The sequence below is a fragment of the Capra hircus genome, chromosome 15, assembly GCF_001704415.2.
Source record: "Capra hircus breed San Clemente chromosome 15, ASM170441v1, whole genome shotgun sequence".
In the NCBI taxonomy this organism is placed as follows: Eukaryota; Metazoa; Chordata; class Mammalia; order Artiodactyla; family Bovidae; genus Capra; species Capra hircus.
In genome coordinates, this window is record NC_030822.1 from 47,236,701 (window position 1) to 47,256,221 (window position 19,521).

Genomic DNA, 19,521 nt, shown 5'->3' on the forward strand with positions numbered 1-19,521 from the left:
CCAAGGACTCCAGCAATGACAGCTGTTTGCATGCACTAAATGGGCTAACAGCTCATTACCCTCAACTCCTCCTCACATCAGGCCTGACAGGTTCCACCAGTGTTTGGCAAAGCACCTGTTGGTCTAAATGTGTGAGGCCTCTTTGAGATCAATAAAATGTATTTTATTTGAAACATTCAATGCTTTATACTCACGTAGACCCATCATTAATTCAGAAACCCAACCTGCTCTTCTCACTCCCACTCACCCCATGCTGGGGTTCAAGGGCTGATGCCCCGAAGTCCTGTTCACTTAAGGAACCAGGCACTCCTGTGTTTGCCTTCTTTGGACTAAGGATTGTCCTGAATTGTCTCACCAGGGTCACTGCAGAAACTCAGACACAAACTTGTACCTCCTCTAATAGCTATTTTTAAAATCTGGAACTTCCCCCTCACCCCCTGCCCCCTGCATTTTTTCTGCTTTAATAGCTTTTCTGAAAAGTCTGGATCTTTTTCCTTTTTATTCATAGTAGAGGGGAAGACCTTACTACATGAAGAAGGAAGAATTATTTGAGGGGAATTATCAGGGGCATTTAACACAGACCTGAAGCTTCGGAAGGGCCTCATTTCAACAGACAACTTTATCTACGAGTCAGGCAAGGCCTCAGTTTCAAAAGTCACATGATTTCCATTTTAAGAATTAAATGCTTTCCAATTATTTGAAAAATAACTACTGTCTTCATGTTGAGGAATATGGGGATTTAACTGATGTGATATTTCATTCTACTGATAACAGTGACGTTTCTATTACTACTGCCAAGGTTTGTTTCCATATTTCCCATTTGATCCTAACTTGAATCTGACGCACTAGTGGGCAGGAAGATGGCTCTCCTGTCCACATGGGCACTCCCCAAGGAGAGGGGAATGAGTCATCAAACTGGGTAGGAAATGGAAGTAGGAACTGAGTGTCTACTTCTTTCTGAGACTTCTTGGTGCTGACCTTGTGTGCACCCACGGGGCCCCCGGTCAGGATGCAACTCTAGGTGACGCCCAACACGTGGACTATGCCAGGCCTCCCCGATGGGCCCAGCCTGAGTGAAGCCACCCAGTGCTGCTCTCTTCTGCTCTGCGGCCCTCAGCAATTGCTGCTCAGACAGCTGATGGAGTCCTTTGGAGACACCCAACTGCCTCTCCCACCATAGCCCTCCACAGTTTGACCGCTGCTGGCCCCTCACCCAGTCTGCATGCGGTAGGTATTGTAGCTTGTGGGTCACTAGGACCACTGTCCTCCTATCATCTCGGAGCAGCTCAAGGATCCCGGCCTGCATCAGATGGTCACTCAGATGGACATCGAGAGCTGAGAAGGGATCGTCCTGGGTAGATGGGAGAAAACAGGGGCGAGCATGGGGGTGGGTAGCAGTGGATGTAAAACTGGATGTACCTGCTCTGGTTTAGTGACTGACACTGCTTCACTGTGTGGCCTTGGACAGCGTACCTAACCTCTCTGGAATTCAGCCATCAGTCATCACTCTCAAACAGGTCTAATTACAAGCACTTCCTGCCTCCTGAACCTCCAGTGACTCCCCATAGTCTGTTACGTCCGAATTCCTTAGCACCCTAATCCAGACCCCCTTCCACCTGCTCAGTCTTCCTTTCCAGCCTCACTTCCCATCTGTCTTGTAAAAGCTCCCTACGCTCTGATTTCCAGGGAGTCTGCCACTCCAGGCCTTTGCCCAAGCTTTTCCCTCTGCCTGGAGTGCTGATCTGCCTTTTGTCTGTCAGGTGAACTATCTTTTATCCTTCAGCACTTCCCCTAAGCACCAGCTCTTCCTGTGTCCTTTCCTGATGCCTGAGCCTAGTCTTCCCTCCCACTGTTCCAGAGATACCCTGCAGGAAGTCAGATCTGATAGCTATTTGTCTACCCTGGACCGTGGGGCCCTGAAGAACTGATATCCCCTGTGCCCGTGCCTCGTACAGAGTAGAGCTTAAAAGTTAGCTGAAATAAATTAAAGTATCCACTTTATTTCCCTCTAACAAGGTTGTTTAAAGCTCACAAGGGATCATGAGTAAGCTAGTACTTTGTGAAATGCTATGCTTGTGTCAGACGGTAACAAACGGTGTGAACCTTTCCATTATGCAGTGAGTTTAGTGGGGAGGTGGCTGGGTGGAGAATAAAGCCAGGATCAGAGAAGTGAGAGTCCTTCTGCCAGCGGTCTGTCCAAATGGCTCCCTCTTTCCTTCCGTCTGACTGACTCACTCTTTTAATGCTCTCTTCTATGAAGCCCTCCCTGATTACTCTTGTCCTCACAATTGTCTCCCTAGACGAGGCCCTTCACAGTCTGTCACACAGCTTGGCTTTCCAGTGGGCTGAGGCTCTTGAGTACTGGCGAGCTCTGTTTCCCTAATTAGATTCTAAACCTCTGAAGCCAAGGGCTATGTCTTGGAAGTCTTCAGTATCAACTAAGGCACACTACACAGAACTTGGCATGAAGGAGGGTGGGTACAGCCAAGTTTGATTATTAGAGGTTACCTGGAGCACTGTGTTAAGGATTCTGAGGCCAAGTTAAGTTTTCATGGGAGAGAAAACTGAGATCAATTAGCAATGTCTGCTCTGGGCCTGAAACAGGAAATGGCAACTCACTTTCCACGTATTTGTGATTCTTATATTTGGGCTAAATAAGTATTAATAGGCTGGGGATGTTCTACAAAGCAGGGGCCTATAATTACTCCTCATTTCCCCTCGTGGCTACTGCAGAGCTGTGTGAAGTCCATATTGATCAGTTGGACTAATCTTGTCTCAGTTTTTCCATCAATAAGATCAGCAGGTAGGGAGGGAGGTGGGAGGGGGGTTCAGGATGGGGAACACATGTGCACCCATGGCTGATTCATGTCAATGTTTGGCAAAAACCACTACAGTAGGTAATATCTCTGGCAGGAGAAGTTTGTTCCTGGAGAGGGATGTTGTTTGGTGAGAGAGAGAGAGTGTGCGTGTGTGTGTGTGTGTGTGTGTGTGCGTGTGTGTGTGTGTCTGTCTGTCTGTCTGTCTGTCTGTCTGAGCCAAGGGGGCAGCCAGACACAAGGACCTCAAGGAAGTTGCTGGCTGGTGCACTCACCAAGAAGACGACATTGGTGTGCTGGTAGAGGGCTCGGGCCACGCTGATTCGCTGGCGCTGACCACCGGACAGGTTGATGCCCTGCCGCCAAAGGGGAGGAAAGGTCAGGCCTGCACAGCCCTTCAGCAGAGACTGTCCAGGCCCCTACTTGATGTGAGCTCTTTGGCTTCAATCAGCTCTTTGCACCCTCCTCATCTGGTAGGGAGGAGGAACTTGTACACGTTCACTGAATTCATTCAGAAGTGGGGAGAATGATCCCCAGGCCTTTGACAATTCACCATGTAGGTGCTAGGGACCATCTGACCCATGAAAACCAGGACAGAGGAAAGTGAGTCTCTCAGTCATGCCCGACTCTTTGCTACCCCATCGACTATACAGTCCATGGAATTCTCCAGGCCAGAATACTGGAGTGGGTAGTGATCTTCCCAACCCAGAGATCAAAACCAGGTCTCCTGCATTGCAGGTGGATTCTTTACCAGCTGAGTCACAAGGGAAGCCCAAGAATAAATGGTATGGGTTGCCTATCCCTTCTCCAGTGGATCTTCCTGACCCAGGAATTGAATCAGGGTTTCCTGCATTGTAGGTGGACTCTTTACCAACTGAGCTATCAGGGAAGCCGTAGGAAGGGGGGATTTAAATCACACAGCAGGAGGAAAGCCATGGGAGAATCCTATTCATCTAAGCTTATGGAGGAGGGACCCCACCTGAGGATGAAACAGGAAGAATAACCCTGAGCCCGGTGCAGTGCTGGGTGGGCTATCAGTACATACTTGGGGTGTCTGTAGAGAGGTCAAGTCCTCCCCAGCCTGAGAAAGTGCTAAGCTGACCTCTGCACCCAGCAAGACTGGAAACTTGTCCACGACAGCCACCAGTCTAGGGCTCAAGGAGGTCATTTTGATCCCATGGCAGGCACTCTGCAGCCTTACCCCTCTTTCATTTCGCATTCCCTGCTCTCCCTGAGAACGATCTCGGGGCATGGTGATGGTGATGGGTGGGGAACAGGGGAGGCCAAGGGCCCCAGCTTTGAGTAACTCCCCCGGAGGTTGCTACTAACCCGTTCCCCAATCTGGGTCTGGTCTCCATGGGGCAAGATGTCGATGTCTGGCTGTAGGGAGCAGGCTTCAATGACCATCTTGTACCTGCAGTGGGGCGGGGTAGGGACACAGCTGAGCAGCCTGGCCGGGGGTGGGCCTGAGCTTTTGTAGAGGGTCATTACCCTCCGGACAGCTGTGCCAGGATGAGCGATGGCTTTAATGGGCCTCCTGATGGGTGTGAGCAAACACCACGTGAGCTCAAAAAGAGCTGAGGGCAGCACCTGACACCATCTTGGGGCAAGTTAAATATTTGAAGGATGAAATTGGATGGGAGCAAATAGCCATGTAAGTGACAAGAGAGGGCCTGTGGCCCCTGTGTGGTGGGAAAAGCTAGAGCCAGAGCCCACGCTTGGGGCACTGCCAGGGAAAAATCACTGCTGCTTTGTTGAGGCAGCAAATGATGATGGCTACTCAAATATTTGCCCAGCCTGCTCCCCTCACACTTCCCTGGTCAGCTCTCAGTCTGGGTGGGTGCCAGCCAGGGTGCGTGGAGGCATCAGAGTGTCTTGGTGACAGGCACTTGGGCGTTAGAAGATGGATTTGAAACCCATTTCTGTCACTTCCTGGCTGGGTGGTCTTGGGCAAGTTACCTGAGTCTTGGTTTCCTCATCTATAAAATGGGGATAATAATAGTACCTGCCTACTGGGATTGGTGTGAGCATTAGAAGAAATCATGAATACCGAGAGCCTCTGGAAAGAAGTCCATGGATGTCAGCGGTCATTAGCCCTGGAGGGATTTGTGTGTGAGCTGCAGAGCTGGGGGCGGGGAATCACGAGAATGGAGAGGGCAGAGCGCTGGTGGAGCCTTTTCACCAACCTCAAGAGGGGGCACCAGTGTGCCCGCACCTCCCTCCCCTCCTACCCTCTTAACCACGGGAGGTGGACTGCCCCGAAGTCCAGAACATCCGGATCATTTCCAGATGGACCATATGGAACAGGCTGGAATCTTGATCAGCGGGCTGGAGAACAGGACGGCGGGGTGAGGGAGATGGACGGAGGAGCAGGCAGCTGGCTGTGCTTAGGGGCTGGGGAGGGAGACTAAAGCATCACCAGTTTCTCCCCACCCTCAGCCTGACTCCCTCTGGGAGGCTTTTACCGTTGCTTGTTGAAGGGACTCTCAAAGGTGATGTTCTCCTCCACGGTGGCATTTAGCAGCCACGGCTTCTGAGAAGCATAGGCCACTGGGCCTCTCTTCCTGGAAAAAGCAGGGCAGGAGGAGGGCAGGCATTCTCAGGGGGCCACTGTCAGAGGTGGTTATCAAGCTGATGGATAAAACTGGGGCTAGGGGGTGGGGGCACCGCGAAGATGAGGAGGTGCAGCTGGCTGAAATCTGCTCTGTGTGGCTCCTGGTGGCCTCTCCATCCCCCAAGGCCTGAGGCAGGCTTGGGTGCTGGGCCTTAGCTGACTGGGGGATAAGGGACCTCAACCCCTCCCTGCTCTCCACCCCTCCCTGTCCCACCTCTGCAGTTTGCTCCCTTTCCCAGGTTTACTCGGAGCCTGGGAGAAGCCAACTAAGTGAACACTTGAACCCTGATCTCCTCCCTTGGGTAGCCCTCAAACCACTCAACTTTGATGTCAGCAGCTAACTCTCCAAATGGAAATTTTAAAAAGAGCACTGTTAAGGAAATCGTGTTTAGCGTGGTATGGTTTCTGAAGACAAAGAAAGAAAAAAAGGAAAAGGAAAAGATGACCACAGGGATAAAAATGATCTGGTGTGAAGGGCTTGATGCCCAGAAGCAACAGTGCTCTCCCAGCCACCCTGTGAAGCACAGCCCCCTCCCTGGCCTCCTCTGCGGCTGGGTTGGACCTGGGGGGCTGCCTGCCTGAGCTTTGTGGCTCCTCAGGCCTCACAGCCCCTCTGAGGAAGTCTGCCCCAGGGGGCAGTGCTCGGGATCACAGTACCTGACGTCCGCGTCGGCCACCGTCTCCCGCTCGGGGCTGCAGCAGGGAGGGAGAAACATACATTCAGGGTTCACCCGCGTGGACCGAGCACTCTATAGACATTCTCAGCTCCTTCAGACCCAGCGCAAGGGCCTTGATAACCCCCGAGACGGAGTCTGTAGCCACAAATGCCACAGGTCCTCCTGGGGAGCCTCCACTGCCTGAACACAATCGGGGTGTGTGAAATTACAAGGGAGAGTGGAGGGAAGGCACCTTGGGTGTAGGCTCACGGTGGTGGGGGTCTCCCTATGTCAGGGGAGTCTGAGGCCCAACTTGTGGCTCCTGCAGACCCAGCCTCTGAGTCAGGGCTCGGATGCACTGGCCAAGCTCGTGGGCTGACAGGGCTGCACAGACAGCTGGCGCAGGGAGTGCACTCTGACAGCGGCCAGCCCGGGTGGGACAGGCCACCACAGCTGCCTGCGAGTCCAGGGGCGGGAACCCACAGCTGATGCAACTCAGGGTGGCACCTGCAGGGCTGAGAAGGGCTCCAAGTGTGATTCCCAGAAGATAGCCGTGGGGCCTAGGAGATTCCCCCAGAGGGACAGGGTCAGCTGCGGTGGCCATGTGGCCTGGACGGGCCCCAGCTGCTCCGGGTCAAATATTCTGTCCTGTGCTCTCTTCCACGTGTTCTCACTTGCCACATACCGTGAGGTCGGCTTTTTGGCTCAACAGTTACGGTCACTATGGCTAGAGAGGCTGGGCTGCCATCAGGCCCTGGCACTCACCAAGGTAGGAGACACGGCGGAGAAAATGTGGGGACGTGAGACCTCTGTGGAGTTGGAGAGTGAAGGCCAGACGCTTACACTGACTTACAAGGTCAAGTCAACCTTCCCAGTCCTGACTTCCCACCTCCTCCAGTGTGTCTCGATTGTCTTGAAAGAAGTGTGCTTAGGGAGGGTTCTGAAGGTCTTACGGCCACATTAATCTATTTCACGTGGATGTTTTAGACAACCAGAACATAAAGCACACAGAACATAAAGCAACAAGGCTGAAGCTTCTGTCTGGCCTGGGGGATAACTACCTCCTCTCCTTATAGCTTTGTTTCTCAACTTTTTTTTCTTGATCACCCCAGGGCCGTTTTAGACAAATTTTTTTCTAATTGTCCTTTCCCTGCCACATTTATTTCCCAATTCAGTGGATTTTGAAAAATAATTACATTCACAAGTCTGTGCAACCACCACTGCTATCTAAATTGACAACATCTCCATCACCCCTAAAAGAAGCCATACCCATTAGCAGTCATCGCCTTCCTCCCTTCCCACTAATCCACTTTCTGACTCTATCCACTATGAAGTTTTAAAACCACAGATCTAGTGTACGTCTGCTCATATACTGTGGCCCTTTGGAGAGCCACAAAACACTGGAATATCTAAGTTTTTCCTCTCCAGCACCAGATTTTCCCCTCTTTGAGAATGCATGCCTCACGGATTATAGGGCTTCATGTCTCTAAGTGTATGTGGACTATACAGCCCGGAATCTATACTCAGCACCCCTCCATGCCCCACACACCCTGCCCTTCCCCTCCCCATTTTTTTAAAAACTGTTTTCCTCCCCTGTATTCCCTCTTCTTCCTTTTGTAAAACTGGTCACATGGCATAGCATTTGGGATCTTCGTTCCCCGATCAGGGGTTGAACCTGTGTCGCTTGCAGTGGAAGCGTGGAGTCTTAGCCACTGAACCACCAGGGAATCCCCCCAAGCCCCTTCCCTTTATTGGGGACCCACTTCCCACCCAGTCCCAAGGCTGTACCTGGGGTCTTCTCCCGTCTCGCTGTCAGGAAGGCTGCTGGGACACAAATGGGAAAGAACACCACCAGTTACTTCCCCCTTGCCCATTGCCTTTATTCAGATCACATTGTGTCTTTGGGGAGAAGCAGCCTCCACAGTCCCCACCCCTCCCACCCATCCCCAGCGTCCCCAAGTGGCTTCTCAGTTTCTGTCCCTCCCACAGCCCCGGGATGGGCTTCCCCCAAGCAGCAAGGGCTTCATCAGGCCTCCTAGCACCACTCCCAGCAGCAGCGAGGCTGGCTTGGTGTCAGGACAGGCTTTTAGTTGGGAAAACTAAAGCTCAGAGAGGGAAAGTGACTTTCCCAAGGTCATAACCATTTCATACAGTGTTTTCAAACTGTGGATTGGGACCCAATATAGGGTCTGAAATAAGTAATCTGCAACTGCCCTAAAACAAACAAACATACAACTCCCCCACCCCAAAACCAGTTTGTACCACATGTGGTCAAGTTGTATATTCTTTGTGTAAAATTTTTTCTTGCATATCAATGCATAAATGTAGCAGACTGTGATATAAAATGCATTTCATACTGTGAATTATAGTAAAAAAATTTTTTTGAAAAACACTGTGTGAAGTGACCTGAATTTTGGTGCCAACTTTACTAGTGCTCTTTCTCTTGCCCCAGGCCACCTTTCAACCTTCCAGAAGCAGCCTTCTGCCAACGAAGTGTGTACATCTGACATGCACATTTGGGGAAAATCAATCTGTCCTGTTTTCATGCAGATCTTACTTTAATAAAATCAGCTAACATTTATTATAATCTTGACAAGCACAGTGATAAACCCTGCAATCAGTTCAGTTCAGTTGCTCGGTCGTGTCCGACTCTTTGTGACCCCATGGACTGCAAGACACCAGGCTTCCCTGGCCTTCACCATCTACTGGAGTTTAGCACTGCAATACTATCATCTAAAGTTCAAAAAAACCATATGGAAGAGGTCTCTTTATAGACAAGGAATGTCTCTTTAAAGACAAGGCGACTTTTGAGAGTCTGGGTAACTTGTCCAAAGTCATACATCCAGCAAATAGCGGAGGAAATAGACCTGTCTGATTCCAAAGCTCCATGCTGGTAATGCCTATGTTATATTGCCTCACTATGACTACCCAGGCCATAGCTCTGATAAATTTGTTGCAAGGAAAATCAGGATGGATAGAAACAGGGATGGGAAGAAGACAGATGAAATTTTCTTTTGTCCTCTGGGGCAACCCACTCCAGTACTCTTGCCTGGAAAATCCCATGGACGGAGGAGCCTGGTGGGCTGCAGTCCATGGGGTCGCTAAGAGTCGGACACGACTGAGCGACTTCACTTTCACTTTTCCTTTCATGCATTGGAGAAGGAAATGGCAACCCGCTCCAGTGTTCTTGCCTGGAGAGTCCCAGGGACGGCGGAGCCTGGTGGGCTGCCGTCTATGGGGTCGCACAGAGTCGGAAACGACTGAAGCGACTTAGCAGCAGCAGCAGCAGCAGGCAGGAACTTAATTGAGACCTTGATGGATATATAATCACCAACTCCCTATGATCTTATTCTTTGATCTTTATTAGTTTCACTTCATTCTCTCAATTCAACCTAACTCGTGTTGCTTAATCATCAGATTGCTGTGATTTATGGACAAGCTGGTAACATGAAACAGATAAAAAACTCAAGCTTCCAAATTCCAACTCTGCGTCCACAGCCCAGAGAAGCTTGTCTCTGCAGTCTTCCACCTTGACTGCTTCCAGAGTTGCAAACGCTGTTATTTATCCAGAGGGAAGCACATCTGTGGCCTCCCCAAGGACCCTGGGACACAGGGAGCTCCTTCGGCTCTAACTCAATTTGCATCATTATCTGGGCTGCTCAATTAGCCCTTATAATGGACTGCTTTCCCCTCTAATAAGTTCCTGTATAAGTCCTTTATCCCCAGTGGGATTTTAAGGCAGGAAGAGCATCTTTTTTAGCCCCTACAGGGCTTAGCATATGGGAGATCTGTTATAAATGGAGGTTGATAACAGACATCTTTAATTATTTGGGAGGAAGGAAGGGAGGGGGGCTGGCACTCAACATGAGGCATTGTGTACAGTTGTTTGTATCCATGGTTTCATCCTCACAACAACTCTATAAAGAGGTTTTCCATCTTAGGAAAAAAACCAAGGCTTAGAGTTTGCCTAATGTACCCAAAGTTCAGAGCTAGGGAGAAGGGAGGCTGTGGTGTGAATCCAGGTTCATCGTCTCCTCTTTCCAGCATAGTTCCAGCCTTCCTAGAATGAGCCTCCTCATTGTATATATATGTCTTAATCTGAAAAGTAAAGAAGGATACACATGGCATGCACTTCCTCCCATTGATCGCTGGGCTCTTAAAGGAGTGTTCCTCCTCTGCCTGCAATTTCAGGACCAAACACTGAGCTAAGAAGATAATCTCTCCAGTTCTCTGACCCACCTCCTTCTCTGCAACAAGCTGTGAGCTGGGTCCCTGTGTGCACACCAACCTGAATCATGGCACAGAGCCTGCCCTCAAATGGCTCATGGACTGGCAGAGTGAATCCGACACGTACAGAAGTCAGAAAGCTATAGAGGCCAAAAGGAAAGTAGGAGCAAGAAGGTGCTATAGAGCTTTGGGAGAAAAGTATACAAACACATATGCAAATAATGCAGAAAAAAGACTGGAAACTTCTGGGAGGTGGGATATTGTATGTGTTTATATTAGGTGGTTTTTGCCCTCTTTACACTTGCTTCTTCTCATATTCAATGTACCTTCTTTTAGAATCAGAGAAAAATATATTTTTTAAAAGATTATTTTTTGATGTGGGCTATTTTAAAGTCTTTTTTTGAATTTATTACAATATTGCTTCTGTTTTGGCTTTTTGGCTGCGAGGCACGTGAGATCTTAGCTTCCTGACCAAGGGTCTAAGGACCAAGGACCCCCTGCATTGGAAGGCAAAGTGTTAACCACTGGACCACCAGGTAAGTCCAAATGCATATTTTGCAAGTAGTTTGGAGGAGGAAGAAATCTGAGAAAGTGAGGAAGGGCTCATAGAAGTTACAGGTGAAGGGAACCTCAAAGAGAGAAGGATTGGGACTGGGAGTGGAAGAAGGGAGTCCCAGGCTGGAGGAGGAGCTGGCATGAGTGCAGGCAGTGGGAGAAAGGGAAGGAACACGGGCTATAAAGTCTGTATCCGAGGGGCTTCTCTACCCACCGGTCGTGAAATCTTAGGCAAGTCCCTTTACTAAGGTAGCCTTGTTTCCTTATTGATAAAATTGAGGTCATGGTCGGAACCTCACTGTGACACCGGGAGAATGTATTAACGACACAGCTCAGAGTTGGTTGGAGGGGAAGATGAGGATGGGGTCTGAGAATGAGGGATGGAGTAGGGGCGTGGGGAGACCATCCTTTCAGCTCAGTGCTTGGTTTCAAAGGTGCAGGCAGAGGTGGAATCCAAAGGCCCCAACACTCATTTAAGACCCCAACAATAAACAAAGAGGAAAGCTGTGGGGACTGAGGTTGGAAGGGCAAGTTAGGACTTACAGGTCTCCACGGTCCATACATCCTGCCTCAGAGAAACTTATTGCTGCTCTGAAATGTAACCTTTCGCCCACAGTGCCCTTTCCAATTGAGGTCATTGGGTCCTAATGCCAAATCTCTGAGGGAGGAAAGGGTTTTTCGCTATTGTTCAGATGAGGAAACTAAGGCTCAGACCAGAGAAATAACCTGCTCAACGTCACACAGCTATCGAGCGGCAGAGGGAGAACCACAACCAGAGATCATCCCGTTCTCAAGGCAGGCTTGTCACGCTTACACAGCGCCCCTTCTGTCTGCCCACCGTCTCTCCACAGCTGCCTTCTCCAGGAAACTTGGGGTGTCCTTGAGCTCCTGACCCAACTCCCCAAAGTCTCCAGGGACTGTATGAACAGATGGATCACAAGGCTATGCTGAGAGGAGCCTTTTTTGTTTGTTTGTTTGCATTTTGGCCACACCCTGCAGCATGTGGGATCTTAAGCTCCCTGACCAGGGATTGAACCCACACCCTCTGTACTGGAAGACAGAGTCTTAACCATTGGACCACCAGGGAAATCTAAGAGGAGTTGTTTTTCACCCCTGGGGAATCAGGCTTCTCAGGAAGCAGCCTTCACACCCAACCACCACAAGGCAGCAATGTTCTGAGAGTGTCTGAGAGCAAGCAGGGCCTGGGCCCACACCCTAGCGGGTGGCAGGAGCAGCAGGGAGTTCCAGTGAGGCCAGTTCCTGGTGGGGAGCTGGGATTTTTCTCTCACCCCTAAGTTTTTCTCGGATCCCTGCTTCCTGCTGGCTCCCAGGGGACATCTAAAATCAATCTACTGTGGACATTAATGGCCCTCTTCTGTATTTCCAAGGAAAGAACTTCACTAGACTCTATCTGCTAATTTCGACCGCTTATCAGAATGTTTTCCTCTTAATAAAAAAAAAAAAAAGAATGTTTTCCTCTTAATGATCAAGGAGAGAGTTTGCAAATTCCAGGTTAATGGTGCATCAGAGCACAGAGCTGGGCTGGGGCAGGTGAGTATCATCAGAGAGAATTTTGAAATTGCACAGTTTTCCCAGAGACCTGGAGCCCAACAGCTGATGTATGGGATCTGCTCAGGGTGGCCACAGTAATTCTTCAGCCTGGAATTCAGGGAGTTACCCCTGAACTCCTGACAGAAGCCCCACAGGCTTCTGTCCACCTAAGACTGGTGAGGCCCCTGAGGGTGGGGCCAGGTCTTCTCCTTTGTAGCTTACACAGAGTGGCTCACAAAATACACATCCCATGTGGGCACCGCATTGGACTAACCCTCCAGCCCCACCTCCAAGGAGCTCAGTGTCCTGGAGGAGGCAGACACACAAGCATGCGATATGAGGCCACACAAAGAGGATTTGTACATTCTAAATGTTGGTGGAGAAGTTGGGTGGTAGAATTATGGGCGAGGGAAACAGCCTGGGCCAAGGTGTGTGGGAAGGAGAGAGACATAAAGACGTATTTAATGGCAGTCTCCTAAAGGTCATAAACTGTTCCCAGTTCATTCATTTAGCAAATGAATTCATTTAGCAAAGGCACTGTAAATACAGAGAGACAAATAAGATATGATCTTTGTTCCCAGGGAGCTCACTGCAGTCTCTCCTGGGAGACAGGCTGGGGTATAATTAAAGAGCAATAGGGGAATTTTTTTCCTGGCATAGAAGTACATTGTCAAAGAATAATATTTACACTAATATTTATAGGGCACTTGGTATGTGCCAGGTTAAGCCTCACATTAACTCCGTGGGTAATAAGGGGAAACTGGTGCAGAAAGGTCACAGGATTTCCCAAAGGATGGAGTCCAGATTTGAACTCGGGCAGCCTGCCTCCTGAACTTTTGATCCTATGAGCTCAGCAGTGCTGCTCATCGTTTTCAAGGAAGGAATAAATGAATGGTGCACACACAAACCCTTCTCCCAGAGCATTCTCTGTTGTGTGCCTCCTACTCCCCCAAATCCCTGCCTTGGGGCTCCTGGGACTCTTTCTGGCTGCCTGGTTACCAGGTCTCAGCCCTGGTATGGATTAAAAAAAAATATGGGAGCAACCTGGCATTGCCCTCACCTCTGGCTGCAAATAGGCAGGCCCTTGGGAGGGGCTGCTGGATCAAACGCTATTTTGCTCAAGGTTCATTTTGCAAGTGTGTCATCTCCCTGCAGACCTAGGGCCCAAGGTCTGAGGCATGGAGCTCCTGCAAGTAATGGAGAAGGGCCCTCAGCGTACAGCCCCTACACTTAACTCCCTGCCCAGGGTAGGTGGGTCAGGCAGAGCTGTGTACAAGCCAGGATTCTGAGAGCATATGAAGCCAATGAGCCATGTCTGGCCAGCCTACTCCTTCTTCCAGTTATAATGAGCTTGGGGCTGGTCTCCCTTTCTGTGGCCTCTCTCTCTCCCATCCCTCATCCTGTATCATCAGTACCTTTCCTCTACAGCCTTCAGACTAAATCTTATTTCCTGGGCCTGGTACACAGGGTGTCTGACCTCAGCTCAGCCTACATTTTCAGTTCTGACCTTCACCAGCGCCCCCCACACCCACTGCTCTGGGCACCAGAACCACATCCTCTCACATCAGCATGCCTTTGCCCACCCTGATACCCCTGCCTGGAACACCTTCCCCTCCACCCTGTCTCTTACATCTGATGAAGCCACAAGGGTCCCTCAAAACTCAGACACCATGTCCACATGAGTCTTTTCTCCTTGACCTCTTCCTCTGTGCTTGATGGTGGCACGAGGTGGCACCATGGCACTGGATATCTGTTCCCCTCCTTTGGAAGCAGGGCCACGTCTTCACGATCTTTGCATTCCTATTGCTGTGCCTGGGGTCTGGCGTACAGCAGGCGCTCGATAAGTATGGGGCGAGTAAATAGACCAACGCAGAGAAACCAGAGCACAAGCTAGTCATGAACGAATTCTCACAGCTTCTCAGGGTGGGCTGCAGGCTACCCTGACGTGCTCGCTGTGGTTGGGAGGGAAACCGAGCCATGGAAGAGGGCAAAGGAGCTTCTGGAGACACGAGATCCTCCCTGAGCCTCAAACAGAACCAGGAGGTGGGGCCCAAGCTGCCTGCTGGGGAGAGTGAGCGTCCATGCAGACAGAGCTGTGAGCAGAGATGTGGTGGTTCTGCGGGGGTCGGGGGGCAGGGCATCACAGCCCGAGCGGCCGCTGGCCTTGACCGTCAGGCTGGCTGCTTCTTCATGTTGCTCTCCAGCCCCTTCTCTCTCAGCACACAGTGGAAAGCCCATGCACTTGAGCACTGAAGTGTACATTCCACTTCTGCCATTTAAGAGCTGGGTGGCCCAGGGCAACCTGCTTCTTCTCAGTTTTCTCATCTGTTAGATCGGGATATTGAGAACGCCTGCCTCATAGTTTGGTGAAGACTGACCAAGACAATGAAGGAAATAAAGTGCCTTACGCAGTAATCTTGCACAAAAGAGCTGCTCCAACTCCCTGGAGAGACCCCCTAGGGCTGGGGCAGAGGCTTCCAAAGAGAAAGGAGGAGCAGTCAGACCCTGAGAGCTTGGAGAGGAGGTGGGAGCTGAGGCTGAGGCCTCTGCAGAGGACAGAGAGGTCTGATGCTGGTGTAAAAGGGCACGCGAGGGTGAGGCGGGTGGGGAGGAGATGAAGGAAGTGGAACAAAGGGGACAGGATCACAGAGGCTGAGCCGGATGCAGAAATGGGAATCCAGGAGTGACCCCAGTCTCTGAGCAGTGTAATCCCATCCAGGAAATCCCACCCTGCCCTGAGAGAGGGCCTGGATCCAGCTTGCCCTCTACATGGAAATTGGAGAATAATCTCTGGAGCTAAAACCCAAGGGACCCCCGCCCAAGGCAGCAGGCAGGCTTGAGGGAAAGAGTCCAGGCTTGGGACTCTGGTCCACACGCTGAGCATGCCACCCCACCTTGCTGTCCTCAGTTCTTACTTCTGTGAAATGGGGTAATAGCACCCAGCTGGAGGATCCAATGAGCTCGTGTGTGCAGTGCACCTAGCAAAGGCCTCCGCATGGCGGGTGTGCAGTGACATCAGTAGTTTTGTTCGGCTCACAGTTCACTGGGGTTTCCTGTCTTCCTGTCACAGATATACACAGGCAGCCAATGGCAGGGCTCTTCCCTCCAAAGTCCTGAGAGGCAGTTGGCACCAGGGTCTGGCAATCCAATGCCTGGACCTTTCCAGTCAGGCTGTGTTGAGAAACACCTGAATAAGATGGGAAATGGAGGCAGAGACCCTGTGCCCCCAGACACACTACATTCCCAGTGGAATTAAGGTTCCTGAGACTGAAGTTATAGGAAACCCAAGGAGCTCATTGCCAGCCCATAGACCTGTTGAGGAAGAAAACTTGCCATTTGTTGGGTGCACTGTTCAGGGGCATTTTGGAAAAGCAGGAAATGGGGGTGCCTGTTCCAAGGCCTTTCTCTCTGCTCAGCCTGCTCTCAAGTTGGTGAAAAACCCTGACATCTTGAATGCTAATTTGGCCCTAGAAATGATTGCTAGGGAAAGTTTGTCCTCTGTTGAATTGGCCTTGACTTTTATTTCTGAAACCTTGATCAGATCCCTCTTTCTCTTGGATACTTAAGGGCAGGGAGATGTTGGGGGGCAGAGGGTGGTGGACTCCAACCCAGGTTACCTGTTGACTGCCGTACCCATGTCCTGCCCAGGTTTCTGAACAGCTTTCCCACCCTCTTCATTTCTTGGCTCTTCTTTTCTTACTTTTAAAAAAGCTTTTATCATATATGTATCTTTAATCAACTAGTTTCAAGTGCTTTTGGGAAATAGATAGCCATAAATAATAGATTCATGATTGACTCAGGCTGGGGTTCGGCTCTTTAATTGAGATAGTAATCTCTGCCCAGAATCCCACATTTGCCTGATTTATCTCTGGTTGTTTGAAATACGCACTAACTGGTCTGTATCAGCTTTGCTGATGATCAAGCCAGAAACCAACATTCGTGTTACGGATCCCCACGCTGGGAGGCAGTGCAGCTGAGTGAACATGGAGTTTGGAGTCAAACAGAACTGAGTTTGAATTCCAGCTTTGCCACTAATTGGGTAGGTGAATTAGGGCAAATAGTTTGGCCCTTCTGTCCAAAATGAGATCTGTTAACAGTACTCATCTTTGTGGTTTTCGTTAAGAATTAAATGAAATAAATAGTGTGTGCAGAGGACTTAGCAAAGTACCTGGCACATAGTGAAAGTGTTAATCACTCAGACCCCAGGGACTGCAGCCCGCCAAGCTCTTCTGTCCATGGTATTTCCCAGGCAAGAATACTGGAGAGGGTTGCCATTTCCTTCTCCAGGGGATATTCCCGACCCAGGGATCGAACCCAGGTGCCTGCTTTGCAGGCAGATTCGTTGCCATCTGAGCCACCAGGGAAGTCCTTGGCACAATGTGAAGGCTAATGCTAATGATGGTAACAAGAGCAGAAAGTAACTGGTTTCACTGAGTGCTTGTGGAACACACTCAACACAGGCATGACGCACCCTGCACTGAGAACGGCTGCAAGGAGGGCTGCCCACCTGCCCGCTGTCTTTCCACTGTCTGAGCCCGGAAGGTGCACACAGTACCTGTTCCAGAAGACGGCCCCCGAGAGCTTCTGCATCTCCCCCAGGGTGGCGAGGAGGAGCGAGGACTTGCCGCAGCCCACCTGCCCCACGATCATCGTCAGCTGGCCTGCAGGGAGGGAGGGCAGCAGGGGGAGCAGAGGCCAGAGGGAGTCTGAACAACCACCACCCAGAAAGACAGACAGACACACCCAACTCTGGGGCCCCCACTTGCTCTTCTCCTACCTAGAATTGCCAGGGAGTCCTTTCTTCCTTTGAGCCTTTCCTTCTGGAAACCCACACCCTATCTCTGGCTCCCCACGTCCTCCTACTGCTAGTTCCCTGCCCTTTCCTGAGGGCCTACGTCTCTCTCCAGTGCTCTCCAGTGTGAGCTCAGTGCCTCCTGGTCCCCACAAAGGCCACCCTATCCTCCCCCTTCCCATGCTTTGCTCAAGCTGCTGCTTCTGCTGGACTGTCCACCCTGCTCACAGCCTGAAGGACCCTGCTCATTCTTGGAGTCCCCAGCTCTTTCACAACACTTTCCCTGGCTACTGGGGATCACCTTTCCTTTTGTGAAGCACCCACTCTGTCTGCAACAGATGGTTTGACATCAAGGCCCCGCTGTCTTGCCCTGTCCTTGCTGCTGCTCTCCCACCAAGCACCTGGACTCCCCAAGGAAGGAGCCCAGCCCCTCTCTAGCCTTCATACCCAGAGCACCCACCAAGAGTGCACACACAGCAGCTGCTCAATCGGTCCTGTTTTTTCTTTTTCTCTCCTTGTCATTCAGTGGAACATGGGGAGGGGGCACTTCAGACATGATTCCGAGGGGGCCACCCCTAGATCATGATGGAAGGGTGAGCTGGGCCATACCTCGGGGGATGCGGATGGTGATGTTGGACAGTGTGGGGATTCCATCAGGGGTCCACGTGAAGAAGCCTCCAATGATCTTCATGAGGGGCACCCCACCAACCAGAAGAGAGCAGAAAGGCAGCTGAGTTTGGTGTGAATAGTCTTGCCTCCCCTCCCCCATGAAAGCAAAGATTAAGAAAACCACACTGATTCCAGTCCACCTCCAAGGCAGGGGAGTGGGGGCATGGCCTTCTCATGCAGACCTCTACCTGAGGCACCCTCCCCAGAGGATGGCCACAGGTCCCCCCAGCTGGTGGAGACTGAAGCACTGGCCCCGGTCTCAGGACTCCTATGGACACTACAGGCTTGCAGGGTGACCTCCATTCGGGGCAGAGGGCTCAGGACACCGGGGTCTGGTCCTTCAGATGTTGTGCTTCCTTGTGGAGATGGTGCTGGGTGGCTGGGCATGGAGGTGCAGGGTCTAGGACTCACCTGGACACAGCAGTTGTCAGCATCCCCATCTGTGCCAGGGGCCAGGCTCTGCAGTGGGTTCGTGAGGCCCCTACAATCCTCCCGGGCTGGACGCTTGCGGTTCACAACCTTGAGGGGCTGGAGTTGATTAGAGGAGGTGAGGGCCCAGGGGCTGGGAGCTGTGCAAGGAAGCTGAGGCAGGACAACAGCAGGGCTCGAGCTGCAGGCGTTGGAGAAATACACCGGGGTGGGGGTGCAGGGCAGGGGGGCACTCACCACCACCTGGTACTTGCTGACCTGGCCCTGGGGCGCAGGTTCTCGCGGAGCACACTGCTCCTCACGGATCTCTGCACTGGACAGGAACTCGCTCAGCTTTTGCACGCTGCAGAGGAAGCACAGACACCCCTCACCCTGCCGGGGGGGCAGAGGGGAGGGGAGAGGGAGGAGGGCGAGGCCTGAGAGGGCAGTTCTGAGAAGACTTCAGGTTCCAGCTGTGGCCCCACAAAGCCCACACGGGAGGGGACAGACCAGGGCCATTCCATGGGGGCAATAGGAGTTACTAGGGTTATTAGTGTTGACTAGTCAGCTGGAGTAGGTTAGGGTGTGGATTAGGAGGGACTGACTAGTTTTACGGAGAAGGCAATGGCACCCTACTCCAGCACTCTTGCCTGGAAAATCCCATGGATGGAGGAGCCTGGTGGGCCCGCAGTCCATGGGGTCGCTAAGAATCGGACACGACTGAGCAATTTCACTTTCACTTTTCACTTTCATGCATTGGAGAAGGAAATGGCAACCCATTCCAGTGTTCTTGCCTGGAGAATCCCAGGGACGGGGGAGCCTCATGGGCTGCCGTCTATGGGGTCGCACAGATTCGGACACGACTGAAGCGACTTAGCAGCAGCAGCAGACTAGTTTTAGGGTTAGTTTAACGTTAGTGGGTTAGTCTGGTTATTAGACTGAAGAATAGTTGGTGTTGGGCTTTATTGGTTACTATTAGAGTTCTGACAGGTTAGTTAGGATTAGGATTGGCTATTAACCATTGAGTTGGGGCTTCCCTGGTGGCTCAGACAGCAGAGAATCTGCTTGCAATGCAAAAGACCCATGTTCAATCCTGGGATCAGGAAGATCCACTGGAGAAGGGAATGGCTAACCACTCCAGTACGCTTTCCTGGAGAATTCCATGGACAGAGGAGCCTGGCAGGCTACACAGCGGACACTGTTAAATGCTTTATAAGCACATAATTGAATCCC

At 51.2% G+C, this 19,521-nt stretch overlaps 1 protein-coding gene across 2 annotated transcripts in view; it reads right to left on the minus strand.

Moving 5' to 3' along the window:
• Positions 1-19,521, minus strand: part of ABCC8 (ATP binding cassette subfamily C member 8) — an 81,162-nt gene that overhangs the window by 16,072 nt on the left and 45,569 nt on the right. The window contains exons 13-22 of one of the 2 annotated variants that reach the window (XM_018059613.1): positions 18,547-18,652; positions 18,292-18,408; positions 17,821-17,896; positions 16,975-17,080; positions 7,875-7,907; positions 6,088-6,123; positions 5,282-5,380; positions 4,146-4,230; positions 3,092-3,172; positions 1,214-1,351 (exon numbers count right to left, since the gene is read on the minus strand). In XM_018059613.1, the coding sequence (XP_017915102.1) occupies positions 1,214-1,351; positions 3,092-3,172; positions 4,146-4,230; positions 5,282-5,380; positions 6,088-6,123; positions 7,875-7,907; positions 16,975-17,080; positions 17,821-17,896; positions 18,292-18,408; positions 18,547-18,652 (877 nt within the window). Of the gene's footprint in view, positions 1-1,213; positions 1,352-3,091; positions 3,173-4,145; positions 4,231-5,281; positions 5,381-6,087; positions 6,124-7,874; positions 7,911-16,974; positions 17,081-17,820; positions 17,897-18,291; positions 18,409-18,546; positions 18,653-19,521 lie in introns of both variants that reach the window. The other variant, XM_018059612.1, reaches the window with a different exon arrangement.